Source organism: Quercus suber, unplaced genomic scaffold (genome assembly GCF_002906115.3).
Source record: "Quercus suber isolate HL8 unplaced genomic scaffold, Cork oak 2.0 scaffold_148, whole genome shotgun sequence".
NCBI classification, from domain to species: Eukaryota; Viridiplantae; Streptophyta; class Magnoliopsida; order Fagales; family Fagaceae; genus Quercus; species Quercus suber.
In genome coordinates, this window is record NW_027069609.1 from 942,766 (window position 1) to 965,950 (window position 23,185).

At 36.0% G+C, this 23,185-nt stretch overlaps 1 protein-coding gene across 1 annotated transcript; it reads right to left on the minus strand.

The window, feature by feature from the left end:
• Positions 1–9,797: 9,797 nt before the first annotated feature.
• LOC112025635 (cationic amino acid transporter 8, vacuolar-like) lies at positions 9,798–12,064 on the minus strand. The gene is given in 2 exon segments (XM_024058303.2): positions 9,798–11,226; positions 11,229–12,064. Coding segments are annotated over 2 exon segments (1,743 nt in total). The 5' UTR covers positions 11,749–12,064; the 3' UTR covers positions 9,798–10,003.
• Positions 12,065–23,185: the final 11,121 nt, after the last annotated feature.

Consider the following 23,185-nt stretch of genomic DNA (forward strand, 5'->3'; position numbering starts at 1 on the left):
GTACAAATCCAACCTATAAGTTATTTACAAATTCATTAGGTACTAGATATTTTCCTTTGGAGAACAACACCATAAATTCTTCATCACAAATTTCACTTATGCTCAGCAAATTCACTCATAGCCCTTCTACATATAAAACATTTGCAATGTCAGGTAATTTAGGTATGAGGATGATTCATTTTCCTTTTATCTGGGATTTACTTCCATCACCAAAAGTGACATTGCCCTCCTTTTTCGGTTCAAACATTTTAAAGAGAGAATAGTCTCTATTCATATGTCTTGAACAGCCACTATCAAGATACCACAAATAGGTGTCAATTATTTTTAGGGTAGTATGCATCATAAAACATACTTCATGTTATTAGCCTGATTATATGGCAGGGTTCTTTCTTTGTACCCTATTTTGGATAACTTTAATTGAGCTTTTGCCTTTCTTTTACCAACAGCCCTGCACAAGCACCTTTTAAGACAGTCTAGTCTTTGAAGTTTGCATTTTTCAAGAATCAACTATTCTATCAATAGATCTGATTTCAATAAATCATCCATATACAAATCTTTTTCAACTAGCAAAAATATCAATTTCAAATAAGCATCAGACTTACGTGTCTTGAGAAACTAAAGAGCATCAATGTTAGTGTCACGAGAGAGACTATTAGAAAAATAATTGTTCACGTAATTTGTATCCATGACAATAGGGGCCAATAAATCACATAGCATAGATTAAAATCTAATTAGAGTGTGTTCGTTTTGATACCACTTGTTGGGCTAAAAAAGTTTAACCCTGATTAATTAATTCAATTACCTAAGTTGATTAATTAGGTCAAATTACATGTAAATCATGGAGGCACCAAAAACTCACCAACTCACTAATATGCAGTAGAAAATAAATAACTCAGAGATATGTTGACGAATGGGAAAACATCTCGCAAGGCAAAAACCCCACCGATTTAAGGTCACCACTCTTAAGAATCCACTAATCAATAATCAAGCGGTTACAAATATGAGGAATCTTACTACTACCCTATCCTATCCTAAAATACCAACCTACAATTGAACCTCTATTTCAATACCCAATTGAACTTGATCTTGTAGCAGACTTTTTTTCTTTATACAAATCTCTAATCTGTTACTAGCTCATTTACACGGATCTCAGTATATGACTCACTCCAGCAACTTAATTGATTGTTGTTGGCTAAAAAGTTATTCACTTCATAAATGATGAAAATCACGAAGCACTTGGTTACAAAACCTAAAGGCATACAAATGTAGTAGTTTCACACAGAGTATATGAGTGTTAAGTCTTTGTTTTTGTACTTTTTAAATTTTAAAATAAGCCTTATATCTGATTAGGGATGTAAAGAGAAAAACCTTAATCATTCAAGTCATCATGGGCCGAAATTCATATCTGAGAATTTTGAATTCTTAGTTCTCGACAAATCGAGCTTATGTCAAGCTTCTCCATTAATCCTCGATAGTAGCTAGTGTCGAGATTATGTTGAGCTTGTGTCAAAACTTAATGAAACAGCTTTTCTTCTCTTGTTTCATGGATCAGTCTTCTTGTCTTTAATGATACCACTTGATGTCTTTGACAAACATGATTCTTGATACATTAAACACAACTTAGATTTAACCAATTAAAAGTAAAGTGCGTTTTGTCACAATATAAGCCAATACATAGAAAATATGACCCTAACAATCTCCCGTTTTGCCAATCCGTCACAAAACCACAAGCATAATTATGAGAGAAGTGTAAATCAACAATTTTCATAACTATTACACAAGAAGTACATAAGTCTAACTAATACAATGAATTCTTATAATAACTTTGAATACTAGAATTAGAGACAAAATTCCAAATCCATACGTGACACCAAATGTAGACACAATATTTTGTACGCCTTACGACTCGAGCCCCCGTTCCCTAATGATGTTGAATTCTAAGACCCAAGGTTAGTTTAAAGCCTAATCAGATTACAAATTGACTTGAGAGATATTAAAATGAAAAATATAACTTTTTAATGAGCTAAGAATCTTGGAAAATAAAAGCCAAAAGAAACCCTAAGCCAGCATATGCAGCCTAGAAGCCTATGTGTGTAGGCATGAAACCAGCGCATGCAGGTAGGGTTTCAAAAGCACCGGAAAGACAAGTTTTCTACATTAAAGATTAAGGTTTGGAATGAATCCCACATTGTCTAGGAGCCATTCCAAACCCCTATTTTCATAATATAAATAGTCATACATGGTACCTTTCAAAAACACACAGAAATCTTATGGAGAAAACACTTAGATTCACAAGAAATAGTGAATCAAAGAGTGAGTTTTTCACAAAACATCCTCAAGTAAATTTTATTTGATTAGGGCCTTTTCTCGCCTTGATCTTTGAGTTTTAATATTGCTAATCACTTTCTTATTGATTTGTGATAGATTTGACTGAGGGAAACGGTCAAAATCAAGCTTATGAGCTTTTACTTTGAGGTGTTTCTTTTTTAAAATTTTCTTTTTATTTTTGCTTTTAATTTTGTCTCTACCTTGTTTCCTTGTTTGTCTTATGCTTATAACATGTTTGTTTAGACTAAGTTTATGCTTTATGTATGATTTAAGCATATTAGGTTGAATTTGTGTTTTGATCTGGCTATATTTTCTGCATTTCTAGGTTTTCTGGGCAGAAACCCACACACGTGTGATCAAGGCTACCTACACAGGCTTGATCATGCGCACGTAGGGTTGTTCATGCATACGCATGAACCAGACCAAAAGCCCTAATTTTGTTTTCTATTGTTTTTGCTTCTGCTTTCACATATATACTTCTGTTTTGGTTCCTTTATATGTTCTTGTGTTTTTTAAAGCTTCTGTTTCACATGTTTAATTGGTTGTTATCTTTTCACATGTTAGAAATAGGGTTTGTTTTGAGTTGCTTTTATTTCAATACCATGATCATGCATTCATATGCTCATGCATAATGCTATAGGTGCTGAGTTGTTGCAAGGCAAGTAAAGGTAAGTCAAGTATTCACATGAACATGCATCTTTGAGTAAGGTTTTAGATGTAAATATGCTTGTTTGATGAAGTTGTGTTTTCTCACATGTTTGTTTGGATCTCTTTATGCTCACATGTTTTGCCTTGGATGGATATGATGATATGATGATAGGGTTTGTGATGAAGCATAATTAGATGTATGATTAGGGTTGTTTATGTTGTGATGAATGCCTTGAATGCTAGGGTATGCCATGATAGATGTATGGTTAGGGATGTTTGATGCCATGTTGATTTTAAGATGTATGTTAGTGTGTGTGTGAGAATTAGATACAAGTATTGAGTTTGCCTTTAATAAGCTTAAGACATAAGACACAATGATGGGAAACCAACCTTAGCGTTGGGCGGTTATGGTTGCCTAACACATTCCCAAGACTGTACCTTAACTCCGAATTCACATCTCTAGTAGTAAGATCAAAAGGTCCTTCCTCGAAAGGACACTATATATATGGTTCCTAGGCCATTGCAAAAACTAGGTGGTGACTCCAAAACCCATTGTGTCCACACCAAACATGCACATCAATGTACCCCTCATATTGGCTGTTGCAAATTCTAATACGTAAAGTAGACAAGAAATGGTTAATAATCCCATGTCGAATTGAAAATGTGTTCTACCTAGGGTTATCATTCGTAAGTTAGATGTCAATGAAACTTATAGAACGCCACAAATCTAACAACAATTGGAACACAAATGGTCACCAGTCATCCAAAATTTTCATCTAAATATATACGATCAATGTAAATAAGAATACTTTTAGTCATAGTAAAACAATGGACATTAAACAGATGAAATTTCTACACTCATGTATTATGTTGTGTACCTCTTCGTTTTCTCTTGATCCAAACCTCTCTCTTTTCACCAAAGTCCTTCTTCCATTCAAGATTTTGACCTATTCCAAGCTTCAATTCATTGGTATGTCCTCTAAATCTCTTCCTTCTTTTCTCTTCATTGGTATGTTCTTCATTTTCTTCTTCTCTTCCCATTTGAGATAGGTCCCATGATTTAGAATCCCAAAAGGATTTTGAGAATAACTTTTGTGACCAAGTGATTCATTTGGAACACCAAGTTATTCTATCTGATTTTTTGGACACACCTCTACTCGGTGCATTTAGCTCTCGGGATCGATAATCTCTTTGCAAAAAACGCTCTAAATGTCCTCACGTTTTTATAAAGGAGTTTTACACCAAAATACAAGCAATCAGTACCTCTATTCCTTAGTTTACTACAGTATTTTGAGGAACACGTATCTTAGTGACACCAAACCTTATTACCAATGTACTACATGTCCCTAAGGTAGCTTTTTCGGACTATCCTAGTCATCCTCGTCTCCGTTCCATCTCTCGGGATTAGCTGGCCTCACACTTTTATGAGCGGCCTATGTTGTGGGGTAATGCTCTTAACTTCACCACCCATGAATTTGCTAAGGATCTAAGGATCCTTAATATGGTGATGACCTTTGTACTCAATCCATGGTCTCACTATAACATCGTCAATGCCATATGCTCGTTTTCTTTATTCTTTCTTGGAGGGTCTTTCTATAGACTTTCTATCTCACATAATAGTATCTATGATAGATATCTATCAAGACACTACTACACGTGATAAGATAATCTTTTTTCTACTATCATACGTATTCTCTCACACATGCACATCCCTATTCCTTCTGCCCCTCTCTTTCCGATCATGGGTGCGATCAGTCAAGAATCTATGCAGAGGAGTGCTGCACAATTGACGGGAAAGGCCAAGCGACCTCATCAAGAGGTTGCTTTTTGAGCTGTAGAGGATGCTTACTATGCCTCTCTACCCCTTTCTTCGTCTGTTCCATCTTCTACTTTTGCAGTAGAATACTTTTGCAGTAGAAGCATTTCTTTCTACCATCTTGGATTAGCTTCTACCCATGTGAGTTGATTTTGGTGCTATCTTTCTAATGAGATGTGTCAGATGAACACAAGGATTGGTTTTATTGCTCATCGACAATCTCGCCTCGGTGGCTTTGTCCCTTCTCCTAATCATGATCCTTCCGAGGAGTCCTCTGATGGTGGAGATGATGATGGTGATGATGCTTCTGTCTTTAACTATGATGATGATGAGATGACCATCTCTTGGTGATTCACCTTCTGTCACTTGTGACAAAAAAGAGGGAGTAGTTTTGGTTATGAGAGAGTAGTCTTGTTGTTAGGGGGAGAGTGTTTTGAGATGTGTAGTGGGGTTTTTGTTGAATAGCTCTCATTATATGTACCTTCATCTTGTGACCTTTTACATACATTGTATTTATCTTGATATATATGATGATGATGTATGTTTTTCACCTTTATCTCACATGTGTTGTTTCTTTTCTTTCTTTATACGCATGTTTCTTATTTTATATAGCTTGTCTATATTTCACACTTGATGCCTTGAAGGATCTTATTTAAGTGTTCTAGCTAAGACAGGTTGCAAGTCTTTCATATCATGATCTCTCTTCTTGCAAAGTTTTTCAAGAGTTCCTTGTGTTAGTTAGACTTATGTAGTTTTCTGTGTAATAATTAGGTAGTTTGTTGTTTATACTCCTCTCATAATTATGCTTGTGGTTTTGTCACAAATTGTCAAAGAGGGAGATTGTTAAGGCCATATTTTCTATGTAATTGGCTAATCTTTCAACTAAACACACTTTACTTGTAATTAGGTAGATCTAAGTTAGGTTTAATGAATCAAGAAGTATGTTATTCAAATATATCAAGTGGTATCATTAAAGATATGAAATTTGATCCAAGAAACAAGTGAAGAAAAGTTGTTTCATTAAAACTCGCACAATTTGCTATCGAGGATTAATGGAGAAGCTCGACACAAGATCGATTTGTTGAGAATTACAAATTCAAAATTCTCAAATCTGAATTTTGGCCAATGATGACATGAATGATTTGGGTTTCTCTCTCTACAACCCTAATCATATATAAGCTTTATTTTAAAATTCATCAAGTACGGAAATAGAGACCTAGAACTCATATACTCTATGTGAAGTTAATGTGTTTGTATGCCTTAGAGTTTCGTAACTAAGCGCTTCCTGATCTTCATTGTCTATGAAGTGAAGAACTTTATAGCCAACAACAATCAGTCAAGTTGCTAGAGTTAGTCATGTACTAAAATCCGTGCAAAAGAGTCGCTGAGGTTAACAATAACTAGTGGCAGACGATTGCCAGTGCTGACGATGGCTAACATTGTACTATTGACGTGGTAGTAAAAGCATCTCTAGCAGTGTATATATAGGCAAAATATTAGCTATAATAGAGAATGGGACCATAAAAACAGACTCTAGCAGATTCTCTATATCCAAAAAAAAAATTTAACTTATGAACAGTAGCCCATCAAGTCTTATGGGCTACTGTACATTAGCAATTGAATTTCTTGGATTAAAATATTGTACCAACTACTTATTATATCAATTCTTTCTCTCTCATCCAGATTTCTTTTTTTCTCTCATTCTCTCCGTTGCTTTTTTTTTTTTCTCATTCTCTCATTCTCTCTGTTGCCGTTGCTTCTTTTTTTCTCATAAACCAAATGAAATCAGAAAAATAAAAGAAAAAAAAAAGAAAAAAGAGAAAAGAGAGAGACCTATTCATGAGCAAAAGAATTAATCCAACACAAAACTAAATCCAATTCTTAAAATAAAGTTGAATCAGAACAAGCAAATATGAAAAAAAAAAAAAAAAAAAAAAAAAAAAATCTCTCTCTCTCTCTCTCTCTCTCTCTCTCTCTCTCTCTCTCTGAGATGTGAAGCGTTGGAATGTTCTTGTGAGGGGAAAAAGAAAATAAAAAGAAGGAGGGGGGGGGCTAGAAAAAGAAATGAAACGTGGATGAAAATGAAATGAAAGTAAGAAAAATAATATAAAAAATAAAAAAATCTTAATTGAAAAATACTACCATAATATTTTTACAATAAATTTTAAGTAACAGATTGTTATTAGTTAAAATTGGCGAGTAAAAAAATAATTTCAGTGGTGGATTCAAATTAGAACTAGTAACAACTTTCCACATAAATTTCGTTATAAAAGTATTGTGTAAAATGTTGTGAACATAACACTTTTCATTGAAAAATATAGTTGTTAAAAAAAGAATAAACAATAAATAAAGAAATAATATTTAAATTAGATAGAGAATGAGATAGAGAATTTGTTGGAAGTGTATTTGAAAAAGTGGATAGGTAAAAGTTAAATGTTACTGTTCATTCTTTGAACAGTACAAAAATTTAGAGAATCTACTGGAGATGCTAGATGCACTAAGGTTTTACTTAGATGTTGATGTCAGCAAGCAGGACTAACTTGGCACAACAAGGATGAACACGTGGTAGAGAGCAATGTGGTAGGTGCATAAGGATACATGCAGAGGCAGTATGTGGTTCACGGGTCGAGATGTCGGAACTTCAAGCGGCGCCTGGGCACTCTAATGGCGGCAAATCTTTCACAATTAAGTTGATCGAAGCATAATCATTTCAGAGGTTCTAATGGCTGCGACCCTGATTGCAGCACTATGACAGCTACAGTAAAGAGTAACATTGAGAAAGACAATATGCTTGTAATACCAAAAGATCAAAGTAGTGACTTAAATGTTAAATCTTGTATAGTGCTAGCATATTTTGTGTCAAATTTGCTTGTAATAAATATTTAAATACCTTAAAATTTTCATTTTGTAGGTCTATTTGTGACATTGAAGACAAGTGAGGATGAAACATTTGATGAGTTTTATGCCAAGTTGAATGACATTGTGAATTCCAAGTTCAACATCGGAGAGAGTTGATTGGCCAAAGATTGTGAGAAAAGTTCTTCGTTCCTTAATGGAGAGTTTCTGTCCCAAAGTCGTAGCTAGGGGGAATTTGTTCAAATTTCATTCCACCACAAACTATGCATGACATGTTTCAGAGGTCCAATTTAGTAACCAAAAAAAAAAAAAACATGTTTCAGTGGTCCAAAGGTCAGGGAGAATTTTCTGAACGTGTTTCAGAGGTCCAAAGTTATAGCTGTTGGAACAAATAAGTTAGATTTTTGGTGGAACGATACTTGTACGTATTCCCCATAGAAAATGAATTATACCAAACCCCATGTAATATTAGGCCCAATCATCATCGAAAGTCGGACCACACCATTTTTAACCAAATAATGAGACCTAGACAATAAATAGGTTAAAATCAATGTGCAACCACATTAAGGTACATTATAATTCAAAGTACATCTTCACAATAACTTTGGAAATTATTTCTGGAACTAGACAAGTCTTTCTTCTCTTGAGATATCTAGTGATGTTTGGCTCTAATGGCTTTGGTACCATGTTAGACAAGATAAAACATAGCCATGGTACCATGTGAAAATAGAAAGAAGAAAACAAGATAATACAGAGAGACAAACTGGAAGCAAGAGAAATAATGAAACAATATAGGAAATTTACTTGGTTTGACCTACTACGTCCAAGGCAGGAAGACAGTAATAACTATATCCTTACTATTAAGTACTGTGTTTTACAATAAACACATAGCAGGTTATATCTTTAATAATTGTTAATAGACAATATCTCCAACTCAAGAGGGAAATTGAATGCCTTTCTGCAAAAGAGTTCAATAGCATTAATTTCAGGTAAAGGATGCATTTCATGAATATGAACAAACGAAAGTTCCTTGCAGGAAGTAGCTGACATCAGAATTATCCTACTGCCTTTGTGATCATGAGGAAAAGCATTAATTCTTTATAGACCCCATTCAGAATTTATCCTAATGCCTTTGAGGCTAGATCCTGTTGAAACCACTTACATCTTACTGCAATGAATTGAGAATAAAATATCTTAATACAATTATCGCAACTTGAATGTTATGCATGACCTTTCAAGGAAAGAGATACCAAAGTTCTTGTTTGCAATCTCTAATAACATAAAACAAGAAGGAATGGTCCAAACCAAAGAGCCTGTACAGAATTTTCTCCAAAAAGAATCAAGAATTAATTAGTTACGTAGTACAGCTGATATTTAGAGAGGAGAGGACATCCATTAATAATGCTAAGTAAATCCTCATCATTCATGTCATGATCAATTTAATAATGCCTGCGTTTCTTCTGCTTCCATATTTGAAGCTGCGCTAGAAAGGATGAATTGCATAAAAACCATATCTGTATCTCAAAAATCATCTCTACAAATTATGCCCAAAGCTGCATCAGAACTTCAGGGACCACATTTACATAATCATTTCTTCAAATAGTCAATCTTGATGGCTCCACAACCACAACTGGTCTTTGCAAAAGGGCAGCTCTCTATATATGTTAGAGTTGAATCAATGATATGAAATAATGATAAACTTGGTATTGAGAGATTATCATCTTCCACAACTAATGGCATGAGATTCTCCATACACAAAAAACTACTAGTGGCATGTAATTAATGCCCTTGAGTATTGTTGCAGAAAGAGTACAAAGATTAACCTTAAAGATCAATCACATACGTTTACTCAAAACCATAAAGTTAGCAGTCACTACTTAAATAAGCTTTAAGAATGGGTCCATTCAACTGGGGGTATTAGGAAAGTTGGCTTGGATACAGTTCTACCTTTACAGCATTTTTTGCAATAAATCCCTACTTCTAACAATAAATTATATCATGCATCAAATATATGCATCTGTCCCGTCATAAAGCATAAGCTTCAAAGCCTTGTGAAACTCACAAACTGTGAGAGGGACGATGCGTATATCCAATACATGAACTTTTAACCATTGCACTAGGCAATGGTCCTTTCCTATAGGAATACAAATTAAAAATTAAAAATAATTGATTTCATTTCAAGGAAATATTCCTTTCATCACCATAAATTCAGAACATTTTCCTGTTGTAACATTCACAGAATATTTTCAAGCAAATATCTGAGCATTATCAATTACTACATCAGGAATGAGGCAAACACCAACAAATTGCTCTACATGATCCCTACTATCACAGCCACACCCCTCCATTGACAATTTACTTTCCCTCCTGATCATTTGAATCCTGTTCACTCTGATGAGCCACATCATAGGTAGCATGGACACCAACTAACAAATAGTAGATGAGCATTACTGCACTGCAAATGAAGAACCTGTAGAATGCTACAGTACCAAGTGACCCAATCAGAAAAATGTTCATCCCAATGGATAATGAAGGCAACCATGGAACAAGTGGAACCCCCCAAACCTTCGGAACTCGGTGCTTTGAAAGCAAGGCCATAGCCAGAGTCCCCAAAAACCAAACTAAAGCAGCCACTGCATACCCAATCCACCCTCCACTATTCAAATTCCAAACTATCGTTCCTCCAACACATGAAGCAACAACAACAAATAAGCACCCAAGAAATTTAAACAAATCGTTCTTTGGTGTCACATTCCTAACATAATATCTCCTCACAAGCAATGCAACAGCAATGAGCATAAAAATGAAGAGCGTACTGAACGAGAAAACACTCGACAACACATCCAAACTTGAGAAAAGCGCTACAATTGCACTAGTTATTGTAACCAATAGAGTAGCATTAATAGGAGTTCCAGTCTTCGGATGCACCAGAGCGAACCAAGGCGGAATCATATGCGCCCTGGAAATCTGAGTTGTGTATCGAGCTTGCCCAAGAGATCCAACCAACAAGCTAGTAGTCATCCCCTTCAATGCACATATACCCACCAAATACTTTGCCCAATTCATCCCAATTTTACTAAAAGCAACTGAATAGGGCGCGTTCACATCAATGTCAGTGTATTTCTGCATCATGGTCAATACCAAAGCCATCAAGCAATAAACCACAGTGATGATAGCCATTGAACCAACCAACCCCACAGGTATATCCCTCGACGGCTTCTTAGTCTCTTCGGCCATAGTGGCCACCATATCAAAACCAGTATAAGACCAGTACACAACTGCAGCAGCCTCAAAAACACCCTTTGCTCCCTCTGGAAAAAATGGGTCCAAATTTGAAGTCTTGCCACGAATAAACCCAACCACTATGATAAACACAATAATAAAAGAACTAATCATGGAACTAATCCAATTCAACACAGATGTCATCTTAGTCCCACTCATAGCTATCCCATTAGCAACTAAAAGCACCAAAACAGCAACTGGGTCTAAAAGATTAAAACCCTCAGCTAAAAAACTTACCTTAAACCGCAAGAAATCCGCGTTGTTCGTGATCAAACTCGCCAAATACGACGACCAAGCCCGGCGGCGCCCACCACCGCCTCGAGGAGGATATTCGAGGCGGCGATGAATGCAATGAAATCGCCCAACTCGACACGGAGGTACGAGAAGGAGCCGCCGGCGACGGGGATTTCAACTGCGAACTCAGTGTAGCAGAAGCTGGATAGCAACGCCGAGAGGCCGGCGACGGCGTAAGCGACGGCGACGGAGGGTCCAACGTCGTGGGCTTCGAGACCCGTGATCGTGAAGATCCCTGAACCGACTACGGAGCCGAAACTGAGCCAGAGAAGGTCCCACCACGTGAGGCACTTGCGCATGCTGTTTTCGCTGGCTTTTCGGAGCTCGACGAGCTCGAACGTGTCGGTCGAGCGGTCGAGGAGACGGTCTTTGAGGCGTGGGCAGGTTTGGGAGAGCGAGGCTCTGTAGGATGTAAGGTTTGAGAAGGAGGGTTCTGGGAAGAAGTCTTGCTTGCCCCATCGCCAGTAGCTTCGAGCTCGACTTGGTTCTTGTTCTTCTTGTTCTTGGATTGTCTGTATGGCCATGGTGGTTGTGATGGGAAATGGGGTTTGTGAGATTTGAGAGATGGAGACAGTGGAGAGAAGATGAATGTTAGGTTGGTAATAATAAGGATTTGATGATGAGGAGGAGGATTAGGAGTTGGAAATGGGATTCGGGTCGGATTATGGGGAAGATGCATTTTGAGTTGAATGAGAGTGCATTATTTTGGCTGTGTACGATACAGATCAAGATCCTTTGCTGTAGTCTTCTTGAAGTAAACTAGATTTGACGGCCAAATTTGCCAGCAAAATTTTAGGAAATTTTAGGAGAAACTGTTCTAACAAAGTTAATATTTTTGGAACTTGTTTGAATGTTTTTTTTTTTTTTTTTAATACTAAAATTGTGCAATTTTGCAAATTTGGCCAGATTTTGATACATTCTTTTATTATTATTATTATTATTATTATTATTATTAGGTTTATATTTTAATAAAATTACATTTTTAGATCCTATATTTTAGGATTTGAACAGATCATGGGTTGCGGAAGATGTGGCAGAGAGCAAAGAAATGGACTTGAGGTCGAATTATGAGGAAGGTGCATTTGAGTTGGAGTTTCCCCGGTTTGAATGGGAGTGAATTTAGCTTTGTGAGATACGGGCATTTTAATATTACTTTTGAAAAAAATATAAAAAAGTCAATTACTTCACTGTCTATACGTGGACGGCCCCAAAAAATTGGGTTTTTTAGGTGTTTGGCATCACACATTGGGTTCTTAGATGTCGCGACGCCTGGATCGTCGCGTTTAGCGACGCGACGCACCGGCGACGATCCAGGCGTCGCAACGCACCGGCGACGATCCAGGCGTCGCAACGCACCGGCGACGATCTGGATCGTCATCAGTGCGTCGCGCCCAGTGTCGCGACGATCCAGGCGTCGCGACGCACCGGCGACGATCCAAGCGTCGCGACACACCGGCGTCCTTGTGATGGATTTTGTGGGTGTGGTTGTGATGGATTTTGTGGTTTTTTTTTTTCCTGGTGGTGGTGATGGTGGTTGGCAGTCGTTGTGGGTGGCAGAGAAGAAGAAAAAGAAAACAGCTGTTTTTTTTTTTTTTTCTCTTTTTACCTTTTTGCTTTTGAATGCTCTAATCATTTGCTCAAATTTTATAGCTTTGTGTTAATTTGAATGTGTTCTCTCTTTTGCCTGAGAAAAGCTGGGTGGCTTTAATCCCTTTAGACCAAAAGAGGTCAACATCTTGCTGTTATTCCAGGATATGGTCTGCCTATACCGAATGGTTTCATGGGATGAGGTACCTTTTTCTTCTATGTTTTTTTTTAAAAAATTTTTCTTTTCTACTTCTTATTTGCGGTAGCTGAGAAAACTGTTGGTTAAAGTTTCGATTTTCTGGCTTTTCACTAGAAATAAAATGGTGGGTTGGTATTTTCAATTTTGTTTAATTCGATAACCATTGATTTGATTTTCTTTGTTGTGGGTATTGGTGAGTGAACATTGCAGCGGGATCCGATGAATTTGTGGGGGTCTATTATTGGGAATATCAAGTATAAATTTTTTTATATTGGAGGATATCAGATGGCTCATAGAGTTTTGAGAGACTACAGCAAGGTAAATTTCTCAATCTATCAATTATCTTTTGTGAGAATATTTAGTTAATGACTTGTGCAATATGATGATATTGTGATTGTAATTTGAATTTCTTATTTACTCTTGAGGAACCGATCCTTGTATATCTCTTGAGATTCTGGATTGGGAATTTGGCAAATTGCTGCCTGATTATCTAACAAAGTGGTAAATTTTTGGAGTTATGCTTGTCAATGCGTGTTGCTCCAGTCCACCATGCTATCTTTCCTTGTTCAGTATGCATTTGTGCTAATTATATTTCAATCTTGTTGTGAAACTATTTTATCCAAAACTTAAACACAGTTTTATCCAAAACTGTTTTATCAAAAAAAAAATTTTGTTAATTTTTGTTTCTAAATGCTTGATGTTAATTTTTCTGCTTGATGTTAATTTTTTTTTCCTTTTTTTTTCTTTTTTGGTTTGAAATTTGTTCTTTGTGGTAGGATAATTTGTCTTAAGTTTGAATAGAGACTGTTCTCATTTTGTATAGATTGTTTTGGATGAGGGCTGTGCTGTTGTTGTTTGTGAACAGGAATGATGATTGTGGTTGTGGAATGGTGATTGTTGTGAAATGGTTTTGGGTCTCAGTTTTGAAATCAATCATAACTCTTATTTTTACATGTTGATGATGCGTATATCTGTTTTGTTCTATGAATCTGAAACTTTTATCTTTTGTTTTGTTTGATTTATTTTTTAGTGAGAAGTGAAAGTGATTGTTTTTTTGGGTATTTGTGGTTAACCATCTGATGAAATATACATTTGAAGCTTATTATTGTGGATGTTTGAGTTGCAGGGCAGATGGGTTTTTTTTTTTTTTTTTTTTGGAAAGCCGTGATTCATTTATAAAGTTATAGAAATGATGGATTTTATGGAACTTTTTGTTTTAAGGGTTGTTTTCATTGATGTATGAGCATACTTATTAGGATGGAGATGTGATGTAAAGAATAGTGGAGTAGTTGTCATGTCTTTAGCAAATTTTTTTAGGGGGATATCTAATAGTTAAACATGATTACATGCTCTAAAAGGAAAAGTTTAGATTGATTTCCTTGTGTGTTTATATTTGTAGAACTTCTTGATAGGAGGGTAGTTTAACACCTTTAGTTACTATAACATTGTGTTTCCTTCTTTATTGAAATTCTTACATTGTCTCCATCAAGAGGTAAAGCTGCACTTATCTATGTGTTGCATGCAGGTAAAGCTTCACTCATCTTTTTGTGCTTATCATTGGGTCTACTTAACTGTTCACTAAAAGCTATCTTTGTTTTATTTTCAGCTCTCTCTTTTGTGGCTAAAGAAATTGTGAGGAACAAGGTGAAGAACACAAGTTAACTTTGGATTTTTTCTAAAAGTTGTAAACTTAGCTTGAGCAAAGTAAGTATATTTTAGTTAAAAACTTATAAAACTCTATATATACTTGTGATGTTGGAAATTTGTTTTGTGGTGGGTTGTTGTGTTGGAGCAAGCGGGTGACTTGCATGGTGTTATAAGATGGCTTAAATTCATATTGGAAGTATTTTTAATTTCTTGCAAATGTGAATGAAATTTGTTGATTAGTAGCAATTGCGTTCTTTTATTCAATTTCAATACTTGTAAGAATATTCTCAAATTTTTGAGGAGCAAGGGTTATGATGACGGTTTTAACTATGGGGGTGGTTCATCTTCAAGTTAAATCACTTATTGGTAACACTTTATTTTTTATGTATCATTTGAAATTAATTGTTAGAAATTTTTTTATAACATAGTTAATGTTTTTACTTTACGATTTTAATGTAATAGTGTTTTTATATTTGTGCAGATTTCTTATTGGTGGCTTTAGGGGATTTACTTTTGGCATTATTTGAGGACATATGAGGACATCTTTTGGCTCTAGGGGGTTCTAATTATATTATGCTACATTTTTTGTATTGTTATAAAACATTTTAAGTTAGTATGTGTTGCAAACAATTATTGTATGGAAGGAGTTTGAATTTGACACTTCTTTTAATTTTAACTTGTGGAATGTATGGATCGATTTTTTTATAAATGTGTTGTTGAAATAAATGTGTTAATCAAATGTGAGGTTTTAATAATGTAATGACAGGTTACAGGTTAATATTAACGTCATGAAAATAATAAAAACAGAAAATATGTTTTAGTGACGAATTTTTTCGTCACAAATATGGCAACAAAAAATTGTTTTAGTGACGAAATATTTCGTCACTAAATGCAGTGGAATTTTGTAAGAAATGGTTTTAGTGACGAAAATTTTTGTCACTATATCTGCATGGATTTTCTTAAAAATAATTTTAGTGACGAATATTTTCGTCACTATATGTACCTGAAAATAGTTTTAGTGACGAAATTTTTCGTCACTAAATATGATTTAATAAACTGAAATGGTTTTAGTGATGAAATATTTTCGTCAGTAAATACTGTTTTTAGCGAGGAAAACATTTAGCGACAAAACGTTTTCGTCGCTAAAAGTTTTTTTTTTTAATACCAAATTGGACTTTTAGTGACGAAACTTTTCGTCGCTAAAAGTCGCCAGGACTTTTAGCGACGGGGCTACAGCGACGAAACGAATTTCGTCACTAAAAGTCCAATTTCGTCACTAAAGGTTCTTAGTGACGAAAAACTGGACTTTTAGTGACGAATTTTTTCGTCACTAAAAATACATTTTCTTGTAGTGATTTCTATTGGATATATCATAAAGGCATATAGTGAAAATAAAATAAAACCTACAATATTATCTAACCCTTTCTTTTTTTATTGTAATATTGATGGAAGGATATGCGCATATCATTTATTCATTCGATTAAATGATTACACAAAATTGTACTCGGAATTAAGCATTATTCATACCTAATGCACAAAACTTATACTTTTGAGGGATCTTAGAAAGGTCATGATAAACAGTCTTACTCTTTTATTTTTAATAAGGTTAATTCTTGAATTTGAACTCATGGCCTATCGTTTTTAGAAGAAGACACTTATTATTGCACAAATGGCCAATTTAGATGGAAAGGGAATAGAATCTCCTCTAAAACTTATTGTGATGTAGGACAAAATATTCTAATTAATTTCTGTAATCTTTTATATTTGGTATTTTTTTTTTTTGTAATTTTCGTTATTTTAGGTTTAGGGCATTTATTTCCTTATTTTTAGGTGCATTTAATACTTTTTAGGTCAAATTTGATTCCTGTTATGGTTAGGTATCAATTAGAAGTTAATTTAGATTATATTTTCTTGTCAGTCAAGTTTTAAGGAGCCCTTAAATAGGCTCCTAAGTCTGTAAACGTTTTTCATAGATTATTATCAATAAACACAGACATTTTGTCAATTTTCTTTTCTGGTGGATTCCAGTTTTATCTCCTTGTGGATTCAGGGAAACCCCTCGTGAATTCGAGGTTTACTACCAGAAACTAACAATTTAGTTTCTGTTTCATCAAGAGAGTATCGTGTGTGCTCTTCTTCAGGCTTCCGCGACATCAGTTGGTATCAGAGCCTTGACTTACCCTGGTCTGATGGCTAACCGGCAAGACGGTGACCACCACAATAATGACGACGGTGATGACGTCAACAACCCAGTCCTCACTAGGGCTGAGTTCCTCAAGTTTCGTGAAGAGGCTCGTGATGAGCAATAATTTCATGAAAAGAGTCAGAAAATTGTGAGTGAAATCCAGCAAAAGATTGCTACTCTTCTTGCTAGGAAATCATCTTGCAACAACAATGTTCGATATATTCAAAGACACACTCCTAACTACAAGAAAATTCCATTCTTTGACGGGGATATGTGTAAAATGGACTTTATTGACTGGCTTCTTGATTTAGAAGAGTATTTTAATTTTTGGAAGATTTGTGATGAAGAAAAGGTGCGGCTTGCATCTAATAAATTAGACAATGAAGCAGAGGAATGGTGGGAAGACATTCAAATCGATAGAAAGCGGCGAGGTAAGCATCCAATCTGCTCTTGGCAAAGAATGAAAAAAGTACTAATTGTCTTATGGTTTCCTAATGACTATTATGATATACTAGATTATACAAGTGTTGATTATAAATCTGTATATTCATATGAAAATCAATATGTTCACAACATGAAGGGTCAAAACCAAAATTATCACAGCCAAGTCCATGTATCAAGTAAAGGAAAGAGTTTGAGGGTTGAGAAGAAGCAACCTATTTCTAGAGAAACTTTTGAAGTGGTTAAAAAAGGTCAAGACTTACAACAAGTTGTTGAATTGAAACTTGAAAAGAAGATTGAGTTGATTGTAGAAGATCACAGAAATCAAGAGATAGTAAATATTGAGAATATTGTGGAAGATCCACTTGAGGTCAAAGGTGAGGACGAGTCCATAACCCACAACCCCCATGTTCCGGTTGATTTATTGAAGACGACTACACAATATGTTGATTTTCTTGGAGTAAAAAATTTTAATTTCATTATCAACCCATTTTTGATTGATGTTGCGAATAAATTGAAGATAGATGAGAACAAATTTTATGCTACACTTTATGACAGATTCAAGTTTCAAAACCAAATCAAGTTATTAAAACATTCAAAGTATTTGTTTATTTGGAATGGAAGATTTCAAATTTCAAGAATGAACTCGAGGACGAGTTTATTTCAAGTGGAGGGGTTTGATGTAGGACAAAATATATTTTTTTTAACTGATGTCGCAAAAGCCTGAAGAGAAGCAGACACGATGCTCTCTTGATGAAACAGAAACTAAACTGTTAGTTTCTGGTAGTAAACCTCGAATCCACGAGGGGTTTCCCTGAATCCACAAGGAGATAAAACTGGAATCCACCAGAAGAGAAAATTGACAAAGTGTCTGTGTTTATCGATAATAGTCTATGAAAAACGTTTACAGACTTAAGGGCCTATTTAAGGGCTCCTTAAAACTTGACAAACAAGAAAATATAATCTAAAATAACTCCTAATTGATACCTAACCATAACAGGAATCAAATTTGACCTAAAAAGCATTAAATTCACCTAAAAACAAGGAAATAAATCACCTAAACCTAAAATAACGTATTTTTACATAAAAATACCAAAAATAATAAATTACAATAATTAAATAGTAAATTGTGTCCTACATCAGACCCCTCCACTTGAAACAAACTTGTCCTCGAGTTCATCTTTGAAATCTGAAATCTCCCATGCCAAGAGAACAAATACTTTGAATACTTCATCTTCTTTGTCTTCTTGCCAAACTTAAAAGTCATTAATTGGGCAACTTGAACTTCTTCTCCCTTGATCTTCATGTAATTGATAATATTCACCAAATAAGAGTCAATGATCAAGTCAAATCTTTTTACCCCAATAAAATCAATAAACTTTGTTTCGATGTCTCCCAATAAAATAATAGGAGTTTGAATGTTGCAATCATCTAACTTGATTTCATCGAGATCGTTGACAACTTCCTCTATAATTTCTTCTTTAATGGTCTCTACTATCTCAACTTCAAGATCTTTCTCTATAATGGGGTCTTCATTAATCTCCTCTACAATCTTGATTTCAGATTCTTCTTTGACTTCTCCATATTCTTCAAGAACAATATTTGCTTCAACATGTAAGTCTTCCTTTAGCGGTGGAATATTTGGCTCTTCAAAATAGAACCATTTTCAATTTGCTTAAGTACATTCACTTCGTCCATGTTTTTGGACATAAGTTTTATACATTTGCTTTTTCAAGCTTAACTTTCAAGGGTTTTTGGACGATGGTCGTTTATCCTTTTTATGAACAAGTTAATATATGTTTTCCTGTACATGATTTGGACTTTATTTATTTATGGATTTTGGTATGCCTAAGTGTTTGCTCGTCCATGGTTTGAACTTTAGTTAGGGACTTTGGACATTTGCCATTCTTTAGCATCATCTATTTGTTGCATGCATGCTTTTCTTCGTTTATTATTTATCGACAAGTGTACAGGGAGGTGTTTGTTCCTTCCCTTTGTACTTCTGATTTTACCTTAAGGTTTTATTTCACCATGTGATAATTTGCCTTTTCCTCATCTAAGGATGGCTTGGGACGATACGTCTTTGCATCCAGAGACTTTACATGTCTATAGCTTTTAAGTTTTTCATGGACTTTAGTTTTGTAGAAAATTATCAACACTTAAGTTATAAAATTCAAACTACTTTATCTACAATGGAGAACTTTGTACATAACATCATTCATAGACATTGCACATGCTAGTAGCAAGTGCTTTTTAGGGAATTCAAATGCTAGAAAACATAGAATACTACTAGAAAACATAAGTGCTAAAGGATACCATAAATAGACTACAGGTGGGAACTAGTAGTCTTTAAGGTCGTCCATGTTGACCTCCTTGACAAGTCTTCACTAATTGTACTTCCTTAAATGCTCCACATTTCATGGATGCTCTAGCCTTCGTCCATCTAAGGCTTCCAAATAGTACGACCCCTGTCTTTTATAGTTAATGACTCTGTATAGTCCTTCCCAATTAGGTCCCAACTTTCCATGAGTAGGGTTCTTAGTAGCCAAGGACACCCTTTTTAGGATGAGGTCTCCAATGTTGAACTGCCTAGGTTTGATCAAGGCATTGGAATGTTTGGTCATCAAGTTCTTGTAGCGTGCCACTCTCTGTTCCGCATCCATCATTACCTTGTCAATGAGATCGAGGCTTAGATGGAGCTATTTCTCATTTTCCTTATCCTTATAGTTGGCCACCCTGTAGCTAGTCAGGCAAACCTCTGCGGGTATCATTGCATCACTTCCATATGCTAGCTTAAAAGGAGTTTCTCCAGTAGAAGTCCTCATTATCATCTTATATGTCCAAAGGACATTGGGTAGCTAGCCATATCCACTTTACCCCCTCAAGCCAAGTCTTGATGATCTTCAATACGGATCAATTTGGAACTTTTGCTTTTCCATTGGCCAATGGGTGGGAGGGTGAGGAGTGGTGATTTCTGATTCCTAACTGCTCACAGAACTTTCTAAAGGGTGTGTTATCAAACTGGCGTCCATTTTTTAAGATGAGCACCCTAGGGATTCCAAAATGGCAGATGATATTCTTCACGACGAAATTTCTAACGTTCTATTCGGTGATCTTCGCTAATGGATTTGCTTCCACCCATTTAGTGAAATAATTGATTCCCACTACCAAGAACTTTATTTGCCTTGTCCTCATGTAAAAGGGACCAAGGATGTCAAGTCCCCACAGGGCAAATGGCCAAGGGGCCACCATCAAAGTAAGGTACTTTGATGGTCGTTTAGGCACATTGCTAAAGTGCTGACACTTATCACATACTCTGACATATGCTCTGGCGTCTGTTTGCATGGACGGCCAGTAGTATGCTGCATAGACAATCTTGTGGATGAAAGACCTTGCTCTTAAATGATTTTCACATGCTCCTTCTTGGATGTCCCTCATAACGTAGTTCGACTTGTCTGGGGTCAAACATCTCAGGTAGGGCTGAGAAAGACCCCTCTTGTATAACACTTCATCCATAAGGAAAAATTTAGCTGCTCTAACCCTTAGTCTTCAAGCTTCTTCCTTCTCCTCAGGAAGTATGCCGCCCTTAAGGTAAGATATAATCGATGTGGTCCAGTTGGTTTCTCTATCTATCTGCTGTATTCGGGATATCAATACTTGGGATATACTAAAACCTAACTTGGTCATTTATGACGTTGTTCGCAGAGGTGGCATTGGCTAGGCTATTCGTTTCCATGTTCTCTTATCTTTGGATTTGTTGAAACTTGGCTGATGTGAAACTTTTGATGCAATGTCTAACTTTGCACAAATACCTCTTCATTCATTCTTCCTTGGCTTCATATGTTCCATTCACCTGGCCTATAATTAGCTGCGAGTCTCCCTGGATGAGAATTGACTTTGCTCCAAGTGACTAGGCCAACTCCAAGCCCTCGAGGAGGGCTTTATACTTAGCTTCGTTGTTGGTTGTCTAGAACTGTAGATGTATCGCATACTCTAGATGATCTCCTTCAGGTGATTACAAGATTTCACTGACTCCTCCTGTATATTGAGTAAATGAACCATCTATAAAGACGATCCACTATTTTGCCCCCTTTCCTCCATTCTGCTGGTTATAGGCTGAAGTGAATTCTATGATAAAGTCTGCAAGCGCTTGGGCTTTTATTGCTTCTCTAGAGTGGTATCTTACGTCAAACTCACTGAGTTCCACTACCCATTGAATCAGTTGTTTAGCTGTTTCCACCTTGTTTATAGCCTTCTTAAGTGGATGGTCTATTAGGACGTTGATGACATGAGCTTGGAAATAAGGCTTGAGCTTTCTTGCTCCTGTTACCAATAAGAAGGCTAACTTTTTTATTGGTGGGCACCATCCTTTAGCTTCTATTAAGGCCTTGCTAGTGTAGTAGATGGGCTTCTGTACCTTTCCTTCCTTCCTGATTAATGCTGAGCTCACTGCATAAAGGGATACCCCTACGTACAGATACAACTCTTTACCTGGTTTGGATGGGCTTAACAAAGGAGTTGAAGTGATATAAGCCTTAAGATCTTCACATGCTTGTTAACACTCATCTGTCCATTCAAATGCTTTCCTTAACACTTTGAAAATGATAAACACTTGTCAGCTGCTTTTGAGACAAACCTGTTGAGGGCTTCTACTCATCCAGTGAGACTTTATACTTCTTTGACATTCTTTGGTGGCTCCATGCTTAGTATTACTTGGATTTTATTAGGATTTACTTCGATTCTCCTCTGTGAAACCATGAAACCAAGGAACTTTCCTGATGAAACTCCTAAGGTGCACTTACTTGGGTTCAACTTCATATTGTATTGTCTAAGCATGTCAAAAGTCTCCTATAAGTTGTCCAAATGCTGTGTCTCCTTCACACTTTTGATTAGCATATCGTCTACATATACTTCAACATTTTGTTCAACTTATGGATGAAACATATGGTTGACTAGTCTCTGATAAGTGGCCCTTGCATTTTTTAAACCAAAAGGCATTACTTTGTAGCAAAACAAATCTTGGCTTGTAAAGAAGAATGTTTTCTCCAGATCAGCTTTGTCCATCTTGATCTAATTGTACCTCGAGAATGTGTCTATGAAGCTCAGCAATTTGGTGCCTAACTGTTGAGTTTACCAGCTAGTCAATGCAAGGAAGGGGATAACTATCATTGGGGTATGCCTTGTTCAAATTTGTAAAGTCTATGCACATCCTCCATTTGCCGTTAGCTTTTTTGATCATCACTACATTAGCTTGCTAGTTAGGGTAGTAGACTTCGCCGACGTATTCTGCCATTACCAACTTTTGGATTTCTTCTTTGCTGACATTGCCTCATTTTGGGGTGACCACTCTCCTTTTCTGATGAACAAGCTTATAGGACTGGGACACATTTAGATGATGAGTAATCACACTTGGGTCAATCCTAGGCATGTCTTCTTGACTCCAAGCAAAAACATTTATGCTCTTCTTGAGGAATTGGATGAGATCTTGCTTCGTTTTCTCTTCCATGCTTGTTTTGATCCTAGTGAACTTCTCCGAGTTGGACTCGTCCAGAGGGACATCTTCTAATACTTCAATTGGTTCAACAACTGTTCTTTCTTTAATGTTCATTGTCTGCATCCACTTTTCCATTGCTAACATAGCCAAGTAACATTCTCTAGCTGCTTGCTAGTCTTCTTGTACTTCTCCAATGCCATATTCCATTGGAAATTTAACGGACAAGTGATAAGTAGACGTCGTAGCCCTCCAACTATTCAAAGTTGGTTGTCCGATAATAGCATTATATGAGGACGAACAATCCACAACAAGGAAGTTTACTTGTTGTGTAATTTGCAATCATCAAATGATGACAATTGCATTGTCATGAGGATGATGTAGTCTTCTCGCATCTTGGTCAGTGAAAGT